Below are 18,747 nucleotides of genomic sequence, written 5' to 3'. Positions count from 1 at the left end.
TCATTTCAAACCCAGAGGCTCACATGAGGCTGTATGTTGGGCCTTCGGGTCTATTTCTCACACCATGTCTCTTCCCTCAGGCTTTCAGGAGGTGGGCTGGTACCCAGGCCTGCAGAAGTTATATATGCAGGCCATCCCCAATGCCACAGTTCCCAACACCACCTGTCACCTCCCACGGCCAGACGCTTTCCATGTGCTTCGAGACCCTGTGAATGGGGACATTCCCTGGCCAGGTCTCATTTTTGGGCTCACAGTCCTGGCCACCTGGTGTTGGTGCACAGACCAGGTAATGTCCCCGTCCTGGTTTGGCCCAGCAGGCGCTTCCTGAAAACAAATAAATAAACAGGCAGTTGGGTACATAGAGGGTTGGACATCATCCTGGGGCTGAGTGGAGGCAAATAGCGACCAGTGTTGGGGCTGCACTGAGCTAAGTCCCTCTCTGACCAGTGACATATCTCCACTGCTATTTATGCCTATCTCACACTATTTCAGGTGATTGTGCAGAGGTCTCTCTCTGCCAAGAGTCTTTCCCATGCCAAGGGGGGCTCAGTGCTGGGGGGCTACCTAAAGATCCTCCCAATGTTCTTCATTGTCATGCCTGGCATGATCAGCCGGGCCCTGTACCCAGGTAAGAGCTAGTGCTGCTCTCTGTGCATGGTGGGGTTTGTAGGACATTTTCAGAGAAGGCTTTCCTGGGACAGGTGAACTACAGCAGGGGCTGACAGGATTTCTCGATGAAGAGAACAAAGAAAGCATTTTAGACTTTGTACTAGAGTAGAAGAAATCTATCTGAAGGCCATTTTAAACTTTTCCCCTTCATGCGGAGAAGAAACAAGACATTATTGGATCCTCCCAAGGATATTTGTTTTTATCAAAGGAATCAGACAAGCTTTGCAGTGTAGTTCATACACAAATCTATAGGCAATCAGACCACTTGTCATTTGACCTTCTAGACTAGGTTGGAGTCTCCAGTGAATGTATTCCCATAGCATCAGAAAGCAAATAGTGGGCCAACATAAAGAGGTACAGCATCATGCAGCTTCTTTCTTTTGCAGATGAAGTTGCCTGCGTAGACCCTGACATCTGTCAAAGAGTGTGTGGGGCCAGAGTGGGATGTTCCAACATCGCCTACCCAAAGCTGGTCATGGCTCTCATGCCCGTGGGTGAGTCTTAGCTCCCCCACCCATTTCCACTACCCAGTACATCCTTCAAGGCTCACTACCCAGAAGGACTGCACTATAAATAGATGGAAAAAGAAATGAGAAAGACCCACCTCGGCCCCACCCTAGTACACACACACACACACACACACACACACACACTTCCTCAAGCTTTCCTAAGGCACCTGCTGTGTGTTCCAGGAATTGGAGATGTATTGCTAAAAGGCAGTTTTCTGATCCCAGGCTCTCTGCAGTCTCTAGGGACTATACCTGGGTTCCCCAAGAGTATAGGACATGGTGACCAAACCTGAAGAATGTCAGAAAAAATTCTCCAAAGAAAAGAAGTACTGCTGAGTTACAAGAATACCTTGTCAAAAACCAAGAGCATAGGAAACACCATTGTAGAAAGATAGTGCACATGCAAATGACCAGGGTGGAAAGATCGTGCAATGCGCAATGCACCATCAGCAGAAAGGATGGATGAAGAAAGCTTTCCATGGGAATGCTATGGCCAAACATCATGCAGGAGCACAGCCTTTTCTCTGAGAGCAAAGGAGGGCACTGGAGACTGGAGGAAGCTTTTGTCCAAGCACAAATGATTGAAGAATTCAGCATGGAGGGAGATTTGGAGGGGAAAGTCAGGGAAACATAAGTGATGGTTCTGCACTGGTCCAGATAAGTGACACCAGTGACTTGACCAGACCAGTGACTTCAGAGATGAAGAGAAGGCATTCAAAGATAATTGTGAAGTATGACTGGCAGGCTTTGATGACTCAATATTCATTAGTTACAAGAAAGACAGAGGCCCAAAGTTGATTCCAATTTTTGATCTTCAGGAGGTGGGTTTGTAATGATACTGAGTCAAAGAACTGGAAGGCAATAGATGAGTGGTTATTGCTTCTCTTTAGTAGTTATAGCAGTCAGAGAAATAGTAGGAATAGTTAAGGTCCATCTAGGGCCAAGCAGTTAAGAAAAGGGAGGAATGGGGAGAGATAAAAGAAGGGTCTAGGATAATTATGACATCAGTGGGGGAACCCAGAAAGGTGTTACTAGCCAGAGGGAAACAAAGGATTCAGGACAGGGATGTGTCGGTTTGGAACCCTGGAGTCCAAAGCAACTACAAGGACTTGGTTACACATACACATTTGGAGAGAAAGAGGTCCTGGGTGAGCCAGAGAACTTTAGGGAGATATCTCCCAGTGTTGAAAGGTCATTTCCAGAAGCCTGGACACCAGAGGTAGAAATTTCAAATATCAGTGTACCCTCTAATATTTCCAGTGTCCAGGTAAAAAAAAAAAAATGGGCCCAAGAAGAAAGAGCTCCTAGTCCTAAGATCATTTATCTAGTTACCCACAAAGCCAGGAAACAACCCAGGTTTCTGTCTCTAAGACTGGGACTTCAGGTAATGATCATAAATAATGTGGTATGAAAAAAACCTCTTTTAAAAGTATAGAAAAGATGGCATAAAGATTAAAATATGTCATGAGCCACCCTCTTGCTCCTAGCTCCAGAGATCCACCATCATCCACAGCTATGATACCAAGACACATATCAAGACTTCAAGAAACCTCTTATCATCTTGATTCATGTACAACTTGTCATGAACAGGAGTAATGAAGGCTTTGTGGGCTACCTAAGGCCACAAAGCAGAGACAGAAGCTGGCCAGAACTTGGCCTCAAGCACTGTGGGTTTCCTGGTTCTGTATCTGTCCTAGATGGGACCCTCCCCAGCACCCACCTCATCTCACCGCCACCCCAAAGCTTTTGGCTTTGTGCAACCTCCATTGTCCTGGCAAAGCCCTTAAATGGACAGCTTTCCACTCAGGCTTGTCTCTCCCCAGGTCTGCGGGGCCTGATGATTGCCGTGATCATGGCTGCCCTGATGAGCTCACTCACCTCCATCTTCAACAGCAGCAGCACCCTGTTTGCCATAGATGTGTGGCAGCGCTTCCGCAGGCAGGCGACGGAGCAAGAGCTGATGGTGGTAGGCAGGTATGCTGACCCATGCTTCCAGAGCACCCTTTCTATGAAGAATTCTCTTTCCCATCTCCCATGCTGCTTTCTGGGAAGCCCAGCTAGTTCTAGACCCCAGGCTTGCAGTCAGACTGTGGGTTTGTGTAACTTTGCATTAAGTCCCTCCCCCAGAACCCATCTCTCCCACTTCAGAATAACAGGGAAAGGGGAGAAATCTTTGTTTAACTAACAAGTTCACTGTGAGATGGTAATGTATGTAAACCCTGACTGATAACGTGTAAGTGGGGGAACACCTCACACCCTGAAGTCTTTTAAGTCATCTCTGGCTGTTATTCTAGGACAATGAGAATGCTACTAATCTAACCCACCAGATATACATAGAACAAACAACATCATTTGTTACACTGTTGTACTGGGGCCACACAGATGCTGGGAATCAGAAAGAAAGAGAAAGTGAGTGGTCCCTGGACCAGAGAAGGTCTGTGGGTTAGAATCTCAAATACTAAAGGGCAGAAATTAGATAGCTAAAATCCTAGAACTTGGAACCTCAGAATTTAAGAAACCTTAGTATGCATACATTGGATGGCTTCAAGGTTGTCCTGTACACCCACTGATGAGGACCAATCCACACCCTCCAGCCCCAGTCATGCACTGAAAGATCTCTGCTGAGGATGCCTTTCCTTCTCTCTGCACTCAACCCCTGTTTAGAGCAGTTTAGTTCTCTAGGATGGCTCCAGCCTTACATTGGCCCCGAGTCTGTGCTTCTTCTCTTTACCCCCTCTTGGCTGATTCTCACTCAGCTCTCGGGATGTTCCCAGCTTACAATGAAGAGGAAACTTCAAGAGACAGTGAAGTGTAGTCTTGAGGGAGATGTCCGCAGAGAAGTCGTCTCCAAATGACCTACAAGCTTTGAACACCAAGATATGGAGGTTGAACTTCACCTTGAATGTAGTAGTTTTTATTTTTAAAAGCACAACTTAGTAGTAAATTTTCCTATTCTCCACAGACTAGGGATTCAGAGTTCCCATGAGGGTGAAGAGCTGAAATCGCTGCTTCACAACTCCAGTCTCCCGGGCCCTGGCTTCAAAACTGAAAAGCACATTTCAGCCTCTTTGTTGGTTAGAGATGTGGGATTAGACATCTCACTCTTCACCAACACTGTCTACTCCTGGGCCTTTTGTTTCTGGCTTAAGGCCTGCTCATCTGCACACACCTAGACAGTAACCCAGCGTCTAAGAGTAGGACTGGAGAGGGAATGAACATCAAGGAGAACAGGTGGCAGTTACTTCTCTAACAGGACCTGGGAAAAAGGAAGTGGGAGTAAAAAGAGAGGAGAGGAGAATATTTCAGAAGTAAGTATTCCTCCTTTCTACTTGCCAACAGAGCTATAATTCTCAATTAGTGTGACTTGAGCTCCATCTCCTGGTCATATGCATTATTGCATTCAGCCCATCCAAGAAAATACATCCTTTCTTGTTCAAAGTCAGGCACCAAGAGCACTTTGGGAGCTTAGGCATGAGTGAGAATCAGCCAAGAGGGGGTAAAGAGAAGAAGCACAGACTCGGGGCCAATGTAAGGAGCCATCCCAGAGAACTAAACTGCTCTAAATGGGGTTGAGTGCAAAGAGAAGGAAAGGCATCCTCAGCAGAGACCTTCCAGTGCATGGCTGTGGCTGGAGGGTATGGATTGGTCCTCATCAGTGGGTGTACAGGACAACCTTGAAGCCATCCAATGTATGAATATCAAGGTTTCTTGAATTATGAGGTTCCAAGTTCTAGGATTTTAGCTGTCTAATTTCTGCCTTTTAGATTTTAAGAGGTTTTAGATTCTAACCCACAGACCTTCTCTGGTCCAGGGACCACTCACTTTCTCTCCCTTTCTGATTTCCATGCATACTTCATCCTGTCCATGCTCATGTGAGTGGTATTCACAGTGCCCTGTGCTCTTCCCACAGGTTGTTCATAGTCTTACTGGTAGTCATCAGCATCCTCTGGATCCCCATCATCCAAAGCTCCAATAGTGGGCAGCTCTTTGACTACATCCAGTCTATCACCAGCTACCTAGCCCCACCCATCACGGCCCTCTTTCTGCTGGCCATCTTCAGCAAGAGGGTCACTGAACCTGTGAGTGTAACAACTCTGCCCCTCCCCCACACATCACAGGATCTGGGATAAGGGCCTGTCACTCATCTGGTTTCTAAGACCTTGGGCAAAGCCACTGCCTTCTCCAGGTATTTAACTCTTACCATCGGGTCAAGATTCTCTCATTTGCCCAGTAAACACTTACCAACCCAAATATGGCATCTCCAGGGATATAACGGTTTCCAAGGTTTATATGGATCTGCCATCTTAAGCAGTCAGGGAAGAAAGGTGATTAAATAAGCAATAATGGCAAAGGACAATGGCCTCTGGGAAAGTAAAGAGCCAGTGAAGAGACTTCTAGGAGAGGGGCAGACTTCCTGAAAGAAGTGACATGTAAGACAATTCCTGAAGGGTCAGTGGTAGAGGAGGAGAATGCTGGACAAGAGAGACTTGTGGAAGCACAGGATAGCCTGAGGCTCTACGGCTCTACAGTCTCTGCTCCACCTCTAAGCCTGTATCCTACTGTGCATAATAAGCAAAGCAAGAATGCCATTGTTGATGCAATGTGAACTCACAGGGTGATATCTACACAGCTGTTCTGTGACTACACTGACCCTTGACAAGTATGGGAGAGAAGGAGAGATGCCAGGATGGAAACCTTGGTTACATCTCACAATAGAAAGAAGACACTGGCCCAAATCTGGGGCATGTACCTTGACAAATTAAAGAATGTCATGTTCACAACTCCATACAACCAACTTATCCCTAAGCAAGATGTCTTCTACTTGTGAGAACTATTCTTGCTGACAACCACAGAACACAGCAAGGGCCCACTGAATTCTGGGTGCCCTTGCTCATTCCTAAGTACCAAATTCAAGATCAATGTCTCATTATTAACATCTCAGTCATCTGACTAGTTCAGAGTGGGAAGAGGTAAGGGTAATGAACATATGTGACTATAATTGTGAGGTCCCAGAGACTTTTAATTCAAAACACAGAGTGCCGATGGGAAACTAGGTAAGATGGCTGAAATTTCCACTGTAATAAGCCAGTAGGAGGGAGATGTTAGGAAAGAGTGTCCCTCAACTTCCTAGGATCTACCTACCTCATCCGTCTCTCCCTGTCTGTATCTCCACTCTCTCCTTAGGGTGCCTTCTGGGGCCTCATGTTTGGCCTAGCAGTGGGAATAGTGCGCATGATCCTGGAGTTCTCATACCCTGCCCCAGCCTGTGGGGAAGTGGACAGGAGGCCGGCTGTTCTGAAGGACTTCCACTACCTGTACTTTGCCCTCCTCCTCTGTGGACTTACGGCCATCATCACCATCATAATCAGTTTCTGCACAGAGCCCATCCCTGATGAAAAGGCAAGTGGTGTGTTCAGGCTGAGGCTTCTGGGAACAATACCTCTGTCCCTAATGACCGGAACACCACCCCCCACCCACTCATTTTTATCCTATTGGATTAGGGTCTCACCTGCTGCTAAGCAGATATCCTTTGGAGGACAAGCTCACTGGTGTATGAATTTCCAGGTGTGAAGTAACCCATTCAGTTCAAAGTTATGCATTGTCTACCCACTATGTGTCAAGTGTAGCGCTGAGTTTACAAAGATTAATGGTTCCTACCAACAACTGTCCCCAGGAAAGCATAGAAGAACTAGTCTTAATGAGAGAGGCTAAGCACAGGGGTCCAGGGACCGGCACACTGGCAATGTCTCTCTGAGATGGATTTAGAAGAAATAGAGGTTTTGTTGTTGTTGTTGTTGTTGTTTAATGGTAAGAAAGAAATACATGAGAAAGGAAGCAGAGAGCTGACTGCTCCCTAGCCTCTGAATACTGACATCCATTCTATAGAAGCCTTTCTGCTCAGCCTGTTTGGCTTACTAAAGCCACTGTAATTACTTAAGACTGACTTGATGGCATAAACATTAAGGATTTGTCACATCACCTTTCTGGAGCCTGGAAGCCTGGGGTCAAGGGACCAGCAGATTATTTTCATCTGAGGACTCTTCTGCAGCTTAGAGATGGCCATCTTCTTCCTGAGTCTGCCGTCAGTGTCTTTCTGGGACCTGATCTCAGTAGGGCCTTAATTATTTTCTAACAACCCTATCTGCACATGTAGCTATAATCTGAGATTTGAGAGCTAAGACTTCAAACATAGAAAGTCTGATAGGGCACACTGTGACCACTGACAGAGCCTGTGGTAGAAAATGGACCCTAAACACTGAGTGGCAGTCACTGTGAGTGTACTCTCACCTGTGTGGTGCCTGTGAGCTGGTAAAATGACCTTACCACTCCCCTAAACAAGAGGGGATCTCACAGACAGGCAAGTGAGCTAGCTCTGCCTGTGGCCAGACATGGCCTCCAGCCACTGGGGTCTCTGCTTTTCCTGGTCTGAATTCTCACTCCTCGCAGCAAAGGCATTTCCACATTAGAATCCATTCCTGGGTCATCTCTCACACCACTGATGTCAGCTAGAAAACTTGTCTTTTAGTCTTCCGAGTCAGAAAAAAAAAAAAGGGAAACGAGAGAAAGTTCAGGGTCATCATCTCTTTCCTCTGGTTTTCATGGTCGCTCCTCCTCCTCTCTACAGGCAACCTTTAAAAAAAACAGCTCCCATTCCTATCTGTATTTTCTCAACCCACTGCTGTCCACCGAACGCCACTCAGACTGATCTCGGTGAAGTTACTTACATTCTTGTCGCTAAACTGAACGGTTAACTCTTCATTGCTGCCTTGAGTTCCAAGGGGAGCTTGTCTCCACTGACCACATCCTCAACCCGAAGGCCCCTTCTCTAATCGTGTCAGCTACATTTTGCTCTTGATTTTTGTTTACTCATCCTAGTCTTCTGGTCACTTCATGGACTACTTTTCTTTTACCTTAGAAACACCTCTGTGGTATGTGACCCTAGAGCAGTGGTTCTTAACCTGTGGGCCATGACCCCTTAGGGGTTGCACATCAGACATTCTGTATATTGGATATTTACATTAAAATTCACAACAGTAGCAAAATTACAGTTATAAAGTAGCAACGAAATAGTTTTTATGGCTGGGTCACCACAACATGAGGAATTCTATTAAAGGGTCACAACTTTAGGGAGGTTGAGAATCACTGCCCTAGAGTATCCCAGGGCTACAAATTCAACAACTGTTTATGGCACTCAATTCTGTCTCTATCCATTCTCTCAAGACTCAAACTGAAAATCCAACTGCCTCCTGGTGACATGAAGACACATTGCTCCTATACTATTCGTGACACAGAGTGTGAACATAAAGTTCGTAAATTTTACAGAGATGTGTACAAACAGATAAGCCTCCTGGGTTCTTATGATCCCAGACAGAGGCACACTTGGACCTGATACAAATGAGCACATGGTGCAAAGTAGGACCATAGAAGCAGGCAGTTGACACCTGGCTCTGCATGTGACAGAGCATCTGGGGCAGAGGAAGGGTTTTGTTGAAGGAGAACATCGGAGGCACCAACATGGTTGGGTCTAATACCACTGATGTCATCTAAAGAAGCTGTGTTTTAGTTCTCGGGGTCAGGAAAAGGGGAGATGAAAAGTTATCAGGACCACCCCAGAAAGATTAGGCTTGTTTCTCCTGATTGAAGGTGTCCGAAGCATTACAGGCACTTCAAGCTCACCATCGTGTGTGTGTGTGTGTGTGTGTGTGTGTGTGTGTGTGTGTGTGTGTGTGTGTGAGAGAGAGAGAGAGAGAGAGAGAGAGAGAGAGAGAGAATGCATGCATTTTTTCTCTCTTCCTCTCTCATAAAAACCCAAACCAACTCTTGTCTTGCATCTTCTCTCCCTTGGAGATGCTCTGTTAAACTTGTCATCAGCTGAGCCAGGAACCAAGAGCTGTAGTAGTCTCTCCTCTTCTTCACCTGATCATTCCACACGTCACCCCATCCTGTATGTTTTATTTTCCTAACATTTCATAAGGCTGCTGCTTCCTGGGATGGAGAGACAGATGGGTGACTGAGTGCTTGTCTAATATGTGTAAGACCTAGGTCATATCCCAAGCTCTGCAAAATGAATAAATGCATAGAGATAAATGCATGACTTCTCTCCCTCCTACTTGTTTTCTCAGGCGCCGAATATTTCTTTCCATTATTTCTTGGTTCACTTTTCAACAGTTTCTTGGCTGGACAACTTCAATTTCCTCTAAGGGAGCTTTGAAAATTCTAACTCACAGGTCTTTCTCTTTTGTCTAAAGTCTGCAGTGGTCCTTGCTGGCTTTCAGACTTTGTTTTTGTCAGCTATCAGCTTCTCTGCTGGCCCTTTCAAGCCTTTCACTGGTGATCAGGCACCTGCTTCCTGTCTATCTTTGTTTCTCCCAGGTTGAGCTGGAAGCAGCTGGGGATTCCCAGCTCAGATCTCAATTCCAGCACCCAGCTTGGGGCTGACAGAGAGTGGGTACTCAAGAACGGCTCCATACTTGAAGAAAGAGGAAACCACGGTGCCCCCTCCCAGCCTCACCTTGTTCTTCACCCTGTCTTGTTATTGCTCTGATGGCCTCCCATGAATGGGACTTCCTTCTCCACAGCAGGACTGTTTTCTGACTCCAAATGTTGACTCCTCTTGCTCTAGCTTGCTCGCCTGACCTGGTGGACTAGGAATTGTCCCTTATCTGAGCTGGAGAACGAGGCCTCTGAGAGTGTGAATGAGACTGAAGGGGGAAACACTCCAGGGCTGGCAGAGAGGCCGGCTGTGGAGGGCCCTGCAAGAGATGGGGAAGGAACAAACACCATCCAGGGGCCTGAGCAACCAGGAGGTAGGTTGGGTGCATGTTGGGGTGCATGTCACGAAGGAGCAATGGGCCAGGCATAATGCTGAGGATTTCCCCCCAAGGATGAATTTTGGGGTCACTGAGGATGTAGGATTCTTGGAGGACACAATCAAAATCATCCTTTCACTTTCCTACATGACTACTAAATCTGTTAAGACAGATGAGAAAGACTGTCTTTGTAACTCAGGAGGTGGTTTGGATTCTATCCACAGAGAGGTGCACTTCCTAATACTGAACCCAACACTAGACAGTGCCCACCCATTCTGCAGCAGATCTAAGAAACAGCACAGCCTGGAGGAACTTATGGGCAGGAAACCAAACAGCAGTACACCTCTTGAGTTCCCTCCACATGGAAGGGAGCATTAGGCATCACCAAGAAGCAGTCTCCCTTATTCCTGTCTGCATTTATGTATTTATTCCGTCTCGTCTCAATGATACTGTCTGTAGTCACACAGAAGCCTGGCTGTCCCCCATGGGAAGAGTGTAGAGCAGGCCTACTCAGTTCTGTTGTTGTTGTGGGGATACCTCAGGGAAACGGCTACTTCTCTGCCAGGCTCTTGTAGCTGCTGATGACTTCCCAGAGGTTGTTAACTATGCTTGGATAGTACATGAATTAAATCAAAGCCATAATGTACCAGTTGAAGATATAATGAGGTCATAACCTTCCTGTAGTGAGATTAAATAATAATATTAAGACAGCCCAACAGTAGAATGGCAACATTATGGGAAATTTTTCTGTTATAATATTCTCAAAGAAAAAATTTAAATTCCAAAAGTCACATCAGTTGCAAGTTAAGGTCCAAAATCAATTATCTTTACCTTATGAAGTAGAAATTTAACAAAATTTAAGTGCTGTATTTATTTCCAGCCTTAATTAGAGAGATTCTCACTGCCTAGATGGAGCTGGGATTCTCTCTGAGACAGCTCTACATCGATTTGGGCAAAATTCCATCAGACTTCAGACAGCCTGAGTGTCATTCCTGCCTCTGCAGTTCTCACTTCTGTAACTGCAGTAGGTTAAACAGACACTCTTAGCAAAGCATCACTCGCTGGACCTGCAGAGTTGCTGATGCTCTGCCATTCAGTTCCTCTGCATTCACCAGGTCTGGAGCCCTGCACTGTCCCTCAGGCTTGAATGTACTCCCACTTTTTGAGACTTTCACCTTCATGCAGGGTCCTTGTGCTACACAAATGGTTATTTGTCAGTATTTGTCAGTAGCTAATGATATCTTGAAGCTCCAGAGCCATCAAGGTCTAAGGCTCAATACTTCTTGCCCAGGCTGTGGTAGTCAGAGGTCTGTGGAGCAATCTGTAAAGGAGAGGTGCTCTTTTTATAGGCACCACACAGAGAGGCTCATTTCAGAAACATCTCAGGGCAAAGCCACTCTCCCTGGCTTTACTGGTCACCCCACTTAGGTTCAGTGAATTTTGCTTGGCAAAATGTAGCTTTATATTTTTTTTAATATAAGTTTTAAAGCCATGTACCTGATTTTGGGTGGGTCTCAAAACTGCTTCCCCCATCACTTCAAAGACCAAAGGCACCTACAAAGTTTATGAGCTAAAAAGGCCATTCTTTAAGCAATGGTGTAGGTGAGGCAGCTACCAAGGAAGATAGGAAAGAGTGTCTGATGAGAAGGAGAGACTGCCCATGACTGGATACCAGTTACAGAGACAGACAGGCCCCTTGCTGGTTCCTGTGCCCAGGGTGAAGCAGTTCCTGCTGATACAAAGGAATGCCTACTTCCCAGGGACAATTACATGTAAGGGAGGAAAAGGAGCCTCTGAGTCAGCCATAATGTCCACTGGAAATTGTAGCTGGAGGGCTTCTCTCCAGGTTCCCCAAGCCCCGCAGTCCCACAATCCACTTATAAAATAATCACTCAGACGCTTATATCACTTATAAACTGTATGGCCGTGGCAGGCTTCCTGCTAACTGTTCTTTTATCTTAAATTAACCCATTTTTATAAATCTATACCTTGCCACGTGGCTGGTGGCTTACCAGCGTCTTCATATGCTGCTTCTCATGGCGGTGGCTGCAGTGTCTCTCTCCCAGCCTTCCGCTTCCCAGAATTCTCCTCTCTCCTTGTCCCACCTACCTCCTGCCTGGTCATTGGCTATCAGTGTTTTATTTACATAGAGTGATATCCACAGCACTTCCCCTTTCTTCTTTTTTTAAAAAGGAAGGTTTTAACTTTAACATGGTAAAATTACATATAACAAAACAATTACCGAGCAAGAATTATAGTTACAATATTAAAGAAGATGTCCTATCTATCTTATATTTGTGAGTTTAAGGTTTTATAGCTAACTTATCTTTTATCATAACTGAGGAAATTACGACTATCTAGCCTTCAACCACATCAAAGACCTGAGAAGGAACATAATGGTACCTGAGAAATGGTAGACGGATGCAAGCAACTTCGGGAATCTTGCAAGAGTAGACCAAGACAGCTGGCAGCCTGGACAGTCACCTGATGTTTCTCAGCATTGTTGGTGCATTCAAATTGGCTACAGGCCTAGAGTATCTGACAGACCATTTTTAGAAGCAGGAATTCTGAGAGACCATCTTACCCTGTCTTGGCAGAGTACAGTGGTCGCTTTCCTTGTGTCCCGCTTGTCCAGAAAGGACAGCATTGCATTTGTACTGTCAGCCGTCAAGGCAAGGGCAGTTCTTTGCCCAGTAGGCCATTTTGTGCCAAAAAGACAAACTTCCAAATGGAAATGTCTTAGAAGCCCAACATTCTCTCGGGATCAATTGGTGCAGCCAGGAGCAATTGTGTCTCACGTCAACAGAATTCTAAGTTATTTAAATGCCATATTCTCTAGGTCTATGAAGTGTTTGAAGATTACCTATCTATCTGAAATATATCTATGTATACCTAGAAGACTTAACTAACATGGCTACAAATATGATTATCATAGATGACTGATTATTAATCTATTTTTAATCATCCATTACAATTTTAAATGAGTTAAACATAATACCTCAAACAAGAATAGAAATATATATATACAGTATAACAAAATTAACTTCAAGTTTGTATTAATAAACTAAAATTTTTACCAATGTAAAACATTTTAAACATAAACTAAAATCTATACCAATGTAAAACATTTTAAACAAGTTGTTCTTTAAAAAGTAGGTTCATTAATCTACCCTTTTATCTTATCATCTCCATATCCTCCTATATATCTATATTATATCCCCTTTTCTTTTTTTTAGAAAGAGATCACATTTATAATCAACCTGTTTTAAATAAAAATATTGGTTTTTCTCTGTCCCACACCAGAGGGCTCTTCTGATTTGGGACACAAGAATCTTTTAACCATTTTTTTTTAAAGCAATATGTCTGGGTTTAGAGGGGGAGTGAGCCAATTCCACCTCTAAAGCCAGCTTGGTATATTTGGGAATTTGGGCGTAGCATCTCTTACTACTTCCTGCTGGAGGGGGGCGCTGTATCTTATGGGGATACAAAGAAAATTTTAGACCTATGGGGTAGTCCGTGAGGCTGTATTGTGTGAACCAGTTGCCTTGAAACCGGTCTGGATGTTGGATCATCTGGGCCATGGTGTCATCGGAGACCTTTCAGGGGGTCTTGGCTGGTGAAACCTGATGTATCTTAATCTGGAACAAGTCCACAGCCTCTGGCTTTCTGTGGAAACAAAAGCAGAACCTCTTTTCCAAAGTAACATATCCTTATATCCAAATTTTGAAGTCAAGGTACCTTTAAAATATACATTTTGGCATAACTCAACAGGTTTTGTAATCAAATGTTTTTCTTTAGTTATGAATATCAAAGAGAACATAATCCAGATTCTCTGTGTGGTAGCCATCTTTATGTGGCTTATGTTTTATATTACCTTGAGCCTTGAGCCTATTGCTTTAAACTGTACCATTGTAAGCCTGAAACGGCGCTGTGGCTGCTGGCTCCGCCCACTTCAGCTTCCCAACATGGCAGTGGTACGTTTTCCGCCAGCTCTGGGAGTCATCAAGTCTCAGAAATAGTGGGTCTAAGCTTTTATCAAAGCAGCATGTAGCCCAGAAACCTCTTTTTTTTTTTTTTTTTTTTTTTTTTTAAATACTAGTAAAGACTAAATCTACCACACAGCTTAATTTGCCGCTGGCAGATGCCTCATTTCCGCCATACTGCCGGTCAAACGCACCCGCCAGGAACCCGCCAGTGTTCAAACCTGCGTTTTGCGGCGTCTAGCTGCTCATATGAGACAAGAAGCAGGAACCTGGTTTTGGCTCTGTTTAGAATTGGTTATTAAATATTCTCAGGTTTAAGGTGGAAACTCGAGCCGTTGGGCGCCATTTGTAGCTGGAGGGCTTCTCTCCAGGTTCCCCAAGCCCCGCAGTCCCACAATCCACTTATAAAATAATCACTCAGACGCTTATATCACTTATAAACTGTATGGCCGTGGCAGGCTTCCTGCTAACTGTTCTTTTATCTTAAATTAACCCATTTTTATAAATCTATACCTTGCCACGTGGCTGGTGGCTTACCAGCGTCTTCATATGCTGCTTCTCATGGCGGTGGCTGCAGTGTCTCTCTCCCAGCCTTCCGCTTCCCAGAATTCTCCTCTCTCCTTGTCCCACCTACCTCCTGCCTGGTCATTGGCCATCAGTGTTTTATTTACATAGAGTGATATCCACAGCAGGAAATACAGCCCCTCTCTGTCAAGACCCAATCCCATTACAAACTACCAGTGTGGAGGGATGAGAGACTAGGGAAGGCAGCTGCTGATGCAGTGGATCCTTCTTGCCGAAACAAAGAAACCTCGAGACAGGGGAAGCAGCCCTTTAGCTTTTGTGAGCTGTGTGAGCCCAAGCTCACCACCTCACTCCACACTCCTGGCCTGGCCTGCATTCCTTAGATACCTGGGCGTTTGGACCTCACTCATGCAACCTCTCCCAGTCCCAGCACTGGTAGCCTCTGTAGTGTTGACAACCCTTGTAGCTAGAATTTTCCTGCCTGGCCCACAGTCAGGACAAATCTCTGTCACCTGCCAGTCCCACAGCCGCTCAGACCCAACCAAGTACACACAGAGACTTATATTGCTTACAAACTGTATGGCCGTGGCAGGCTTCTTGCTAACAGTTCTTATAGCTTAAATTAATCCATTTCCATAAATCTATACCTTGCCATGTGGCTTACCGGCATCTTCACATGCTGCTTGTCATGGCAGTGTCTCCCTCTGCCTTCCTGTTCTCTCAATTCTCCTCTCTGTTAGTCCCGCCTATACTTCCTGCCTGGCTACTGGCCAATCAGTGTTTTATTTATTGACCAATCAGAGCAATTTGACATATAGACCATCCCACAGCAACCCCTCACTCTCATTAGATGCTTAAACAACTCTTAGAGTAATGCAGAACATGTCACTGAGACATGGAGGAGAAAGCGCCTGCCACGAAGGGACTTACACATGGCCTTATGCAAGGCTGGCCCTGCTGCCAGGTTCCTGACCTCTAGCTCAGTATCAGGCCCCACAGCCAGGAAAATGAGTCTGTCTGGTCTAAACCAGCATCTAAATGCCCCCCCTTCCTGGGAAAATCGGCTCTTTTTCTGTCCCCACTCTGCACTGGTGCTCTGAATGAGGACATGATGCTAGCTCAGATACATCATCTCCTGTAATGAGATACTTCTGAGTTGTGACCATTTGGATGCTATCACTGAGACCATAGCTCACTCTAGAGACCCAATTCAGAGCCTTACAAAGTATCCTCCACATGTGTACCCCACTCCTTCCTTCCATGTCTTACCATCTCCCACTCTTTCTTCCTTGTTCAACCTTCCCTTTCTCCATCCTTTCTTCCTCCCCTCTCCCTTCTCCTCCTTCTCTCCTTATGGACTGTCACTCAGCCCTACATAGGTCCTGGGGAAAATGGCTGTGGAGCTGGTTCTGTGGACTCTCAGGGGCCCCACAGCAAGTCCTGAGCTCGGCTGAGAAGGCTGCACTGGAACAGAAGCTGACCAACATCGAGGAGGAGCCACTCTGGAGACGTGTCTGCAACATCAATGCCATCATCCTGCTAGCCATCAACATTTTTCTCTGGGGCTATTTTTCATAACTCCACAGACCAGTTGAAGTGATTAAAAACATCTGAACCGTGGCCAGGACCAGAGGCCAGAGGCAGGCTCTTTTCCCACCTTGCTGTGCTAACTGGAAATCACAGAGGCAAAGAGTGAAAGCCCATGAAGAACATCCAGTCCAATGCTTGGCACATGGAGAAATGAAGGACTAGAGATAGATCACTAGGACTGCCCAGGGTCACAGAGCAGGACTCATACTGGGTCTCCAACTCCAGCTTTCTTTCTGCTACCCTGCCCTGTAACCCTACCTCAAAAACACCATTTCCTTGATTTATTCAAGAATCTTCGTTGTTATACATATCTTCAGGTTAAACACATAGTAAAGAAAATGAGTAGAGAATTCTATAAAAATTATCCAAGTACACTGTGTTTCCCCCATTTCTCTTATCCTCTTTCCCTTTCTGTTTCCTCTCTCCTTCTTCCTTGCCTGCCTTGACTTGCAGTAATGTGTAGCATAAGTCCAGTGAGGAGGGCTTTATTATGCCATTGGTTCCCCAGTTGTGGCTGCCAATCCCATAAGAGTGAAGGGCAGAGGTAAGAGAAAGGTGTCCAGGGCACAGGGCTCCTAGACCAGGATTCTCCTTGGCACAGTTCTAATTCTTCTTCTACCATCACACCTACTCCTGAAGTATCCACAGCTTAGGGGCTTAAGGTCCAGCTGGAGAGGCAAAATATGTTGAAAGCAACAAGAATCCAACAGCCCTAGGGAGCAGAAAGGACACCCTGGGGATGGCACTCTAAGGTCTGTATCCCTTTACCTTTACCTGCCAAAACTCCTTCCCTGAAATATACCAGAGACTGTGACCCAGGAAGCTTTCCAAATGCTTCAACCTGGGTCAAGGTCCTGCCCAACCTCCACAGTGCATAAGCTGTGTCCCTGTGACCCTTATCACACTGCCTTGTAGTGCTTTCTCTTTCTAGATAGTGAATGCCTAGGAGCAGGGGTCAACGGTTATGTCCAACCTGACTTTGTATTAATAAGTAAAAGAAGCCAATAAATGTTTGTTGGGTTCCTATGCTCTTCCAAGCACTATGGACTTTACTCTGTTGATGGTGGTACAGAGATTTGGGGAGTTGGTTTCCTGGGAAGAGACTCCTTGAGGTATCAGAAACAGATAAGTCTCAAGCATCTAGGCTGAATGGTACCGATGCAGCTGGGAATGGCCCTTCTCCCTCTCCTCTGGTCCTCTGTAATGCTGCCTTTAATCACCAAGTCAATTATGTCTTACTCCAACTGCAGACAAATAAAACCCCATCTCATTGACCTGCAGACACAGATACATCCCTGAACCTCTTCTCTTTCTGCTGCCTCCAAATTTTTGTTTCCAGGGGATTTCTGGCTTCACTGTACCTTTGTCTCAAAGGATAGCATGCTCTGTCTTTCCTCATGGACTCTGGCTGAGAATTATGGCTTCCTTCTGACTCCCTCTCAAACCACAAGTCATTTGTGGGTAGAAGATCATAAATAAAAGCTGGGAGGGAATGGATTTCAACAGGAGCATAGCCTAAAATTGAATTCTAACTGACTTACCTTCTGTTTTGAAAGAGGTCTTGTGTGGTTCAGGCTGGCCACAAACTTACGATATAGCTAAAGATGACCTTGACTTTTCATGTGTATGTGTGCATGTGTGCGTGTGTGTGTGTGTGTGTGTGTGTGTGTGTGTGTGTTCCTGTTCATGTATGCACATGTAAGCACATGCACGTGGATGCCAGAGGTGGATGTTTATTTTTTAGCCACGGTCTCTTAATGAACCTGGTGTCATGTGCCATGTGCTAACCATGCTTAAGTGCTCTGTGCTAGGTTTCTCATTCCCAACTAGAGATGGTATCTGAAGTTATCAGTTACAGGTATGATGGACACAGGTGGCCTGAAACTGTGGAGTGACACTACTCTAGAGCTAGCACAGCCTGCCGATGAAGTAATTGATGAGAATGGGGGCACAATAGGAGGATGAGAACTGGAACTGGACTTTGGGGGCTGGAGTTTTCTAGAAGTTGTACAAAGTTAAAAAAAAAAAAGGTCAGCATGTGCAAGCGTTCAAAAGTGTTAAGGTGCAGGAGTATATAACAGGCTCCCATAAAATAGGGACCTCACCCACTCATTTGTGAATATTGACTCTATTTAATTCTCCTCAGAGTCATGCTTGCTTTCAGTATCTATCTGGTGAGGCAGAGCTGGGAGATTTACTGACAACAGAAAGGAGAAAACGGACGTCTGGCAAGTGGAGCAGAGGCTGGCAGTACCTTGGGTGTTCATGAGTTCTGTTAACTGTGACTTCCTGTCCAGATCCCTTATAACCCTCCTATGACCATTTTCTGGTTGTGGAAACATTCTGAGCTTCCCACACAGAAGTGGCTACCAATGCTTAGAGTTAGCTAACATACCTGCTTCAGCCCCAAACCCATGGTGAACAGGACACCCGTATACAGCACAGCTGAGTGTTATCTAATACACCTGATGCAGCCTGAACCCATGGTAAACAGGAGACCAGCACACAGCAGAGCTTAGCATTATCTCATACACCTCATGCAGCCCTGAACCCTGGTGAATGGACACTGATATACGGCACAGCTGGTGCCTTGCCCTTAAGCGAGACAGTTTAGCCTTGGTTTGTTCTAAATCCCCTTGTAAAGGTTCTCAGGTGGTTGGG

At 45.5% G+C, this 18,747-nt stretch overlaps 1 protein-coding gene across 1 annotated transcript in view; it reads left to right on the top strand.

Annotated features, from left to right (window-relative positions):
- The window catches only part of Slc5a9 (solute carrier family 5 member 9), a 30,169-nt gene extending 12,664 nt beyond the window's left edge, over positions 1 to 17,505 (top strand). Inside the window, exons 8-15 of the mRNA XM_028890415.2 lie at positions 81 to 286; positions 493 to 628; positions 1,056 to 1,163; positions 3,002 to 3,152; positions 5,089 to 5,257; positions 6,363 to 6,578; positions 9,802 to 9,985; positions 15,866 to 17,505. Coding sequence (XP_028746248.1) covers positions 81 to 286; positions 493 to 628; positions 1,056 to 1,163; positions 3,002 to 3,152; positions 5,089 to 5,257; positions 6,363 to 6,578; positions 9,802 to 9,985; positions 15,866 to 16,074 — 1,379 coding nt within the window. The 3' untranslated portion in view covers positions 16,075 to 17,505. The remainder of the gene's footprint in view (positions 1 to 80; positions 287 to 492; positions 629 to 1,055; positions 1,164 to 3,001; positions 3,153 to 5,088; positions 5,258 to 6,362; positions 6,579 to 9,801; positions 9,986 to 15,865) is intronic.
- The last annotated feature ends 1,242 nt before the right edge of the window (positions 17,506 to 18,747 follow it).

The sequence above is a fragment of the Peromyscus leucopus genome, chromosome 2 (assembly GCF_004664715.2).
Source record: "Peromyscus leucopus breed LL Stock chromosome 2, UCI_PerLeu_2.1, whole genome shotgun sequence".
Classification (NCBI taxonomy): domain Eukaryota; kingdom Metazoa; phylum Chordata; class Mammalia; order Rodentia; family Cricetidae; genus Peromyscus; species Peromyscus leucopus.
This window is presented reverse-complemented; position numbering and strand designations above follow the sequence as displayed.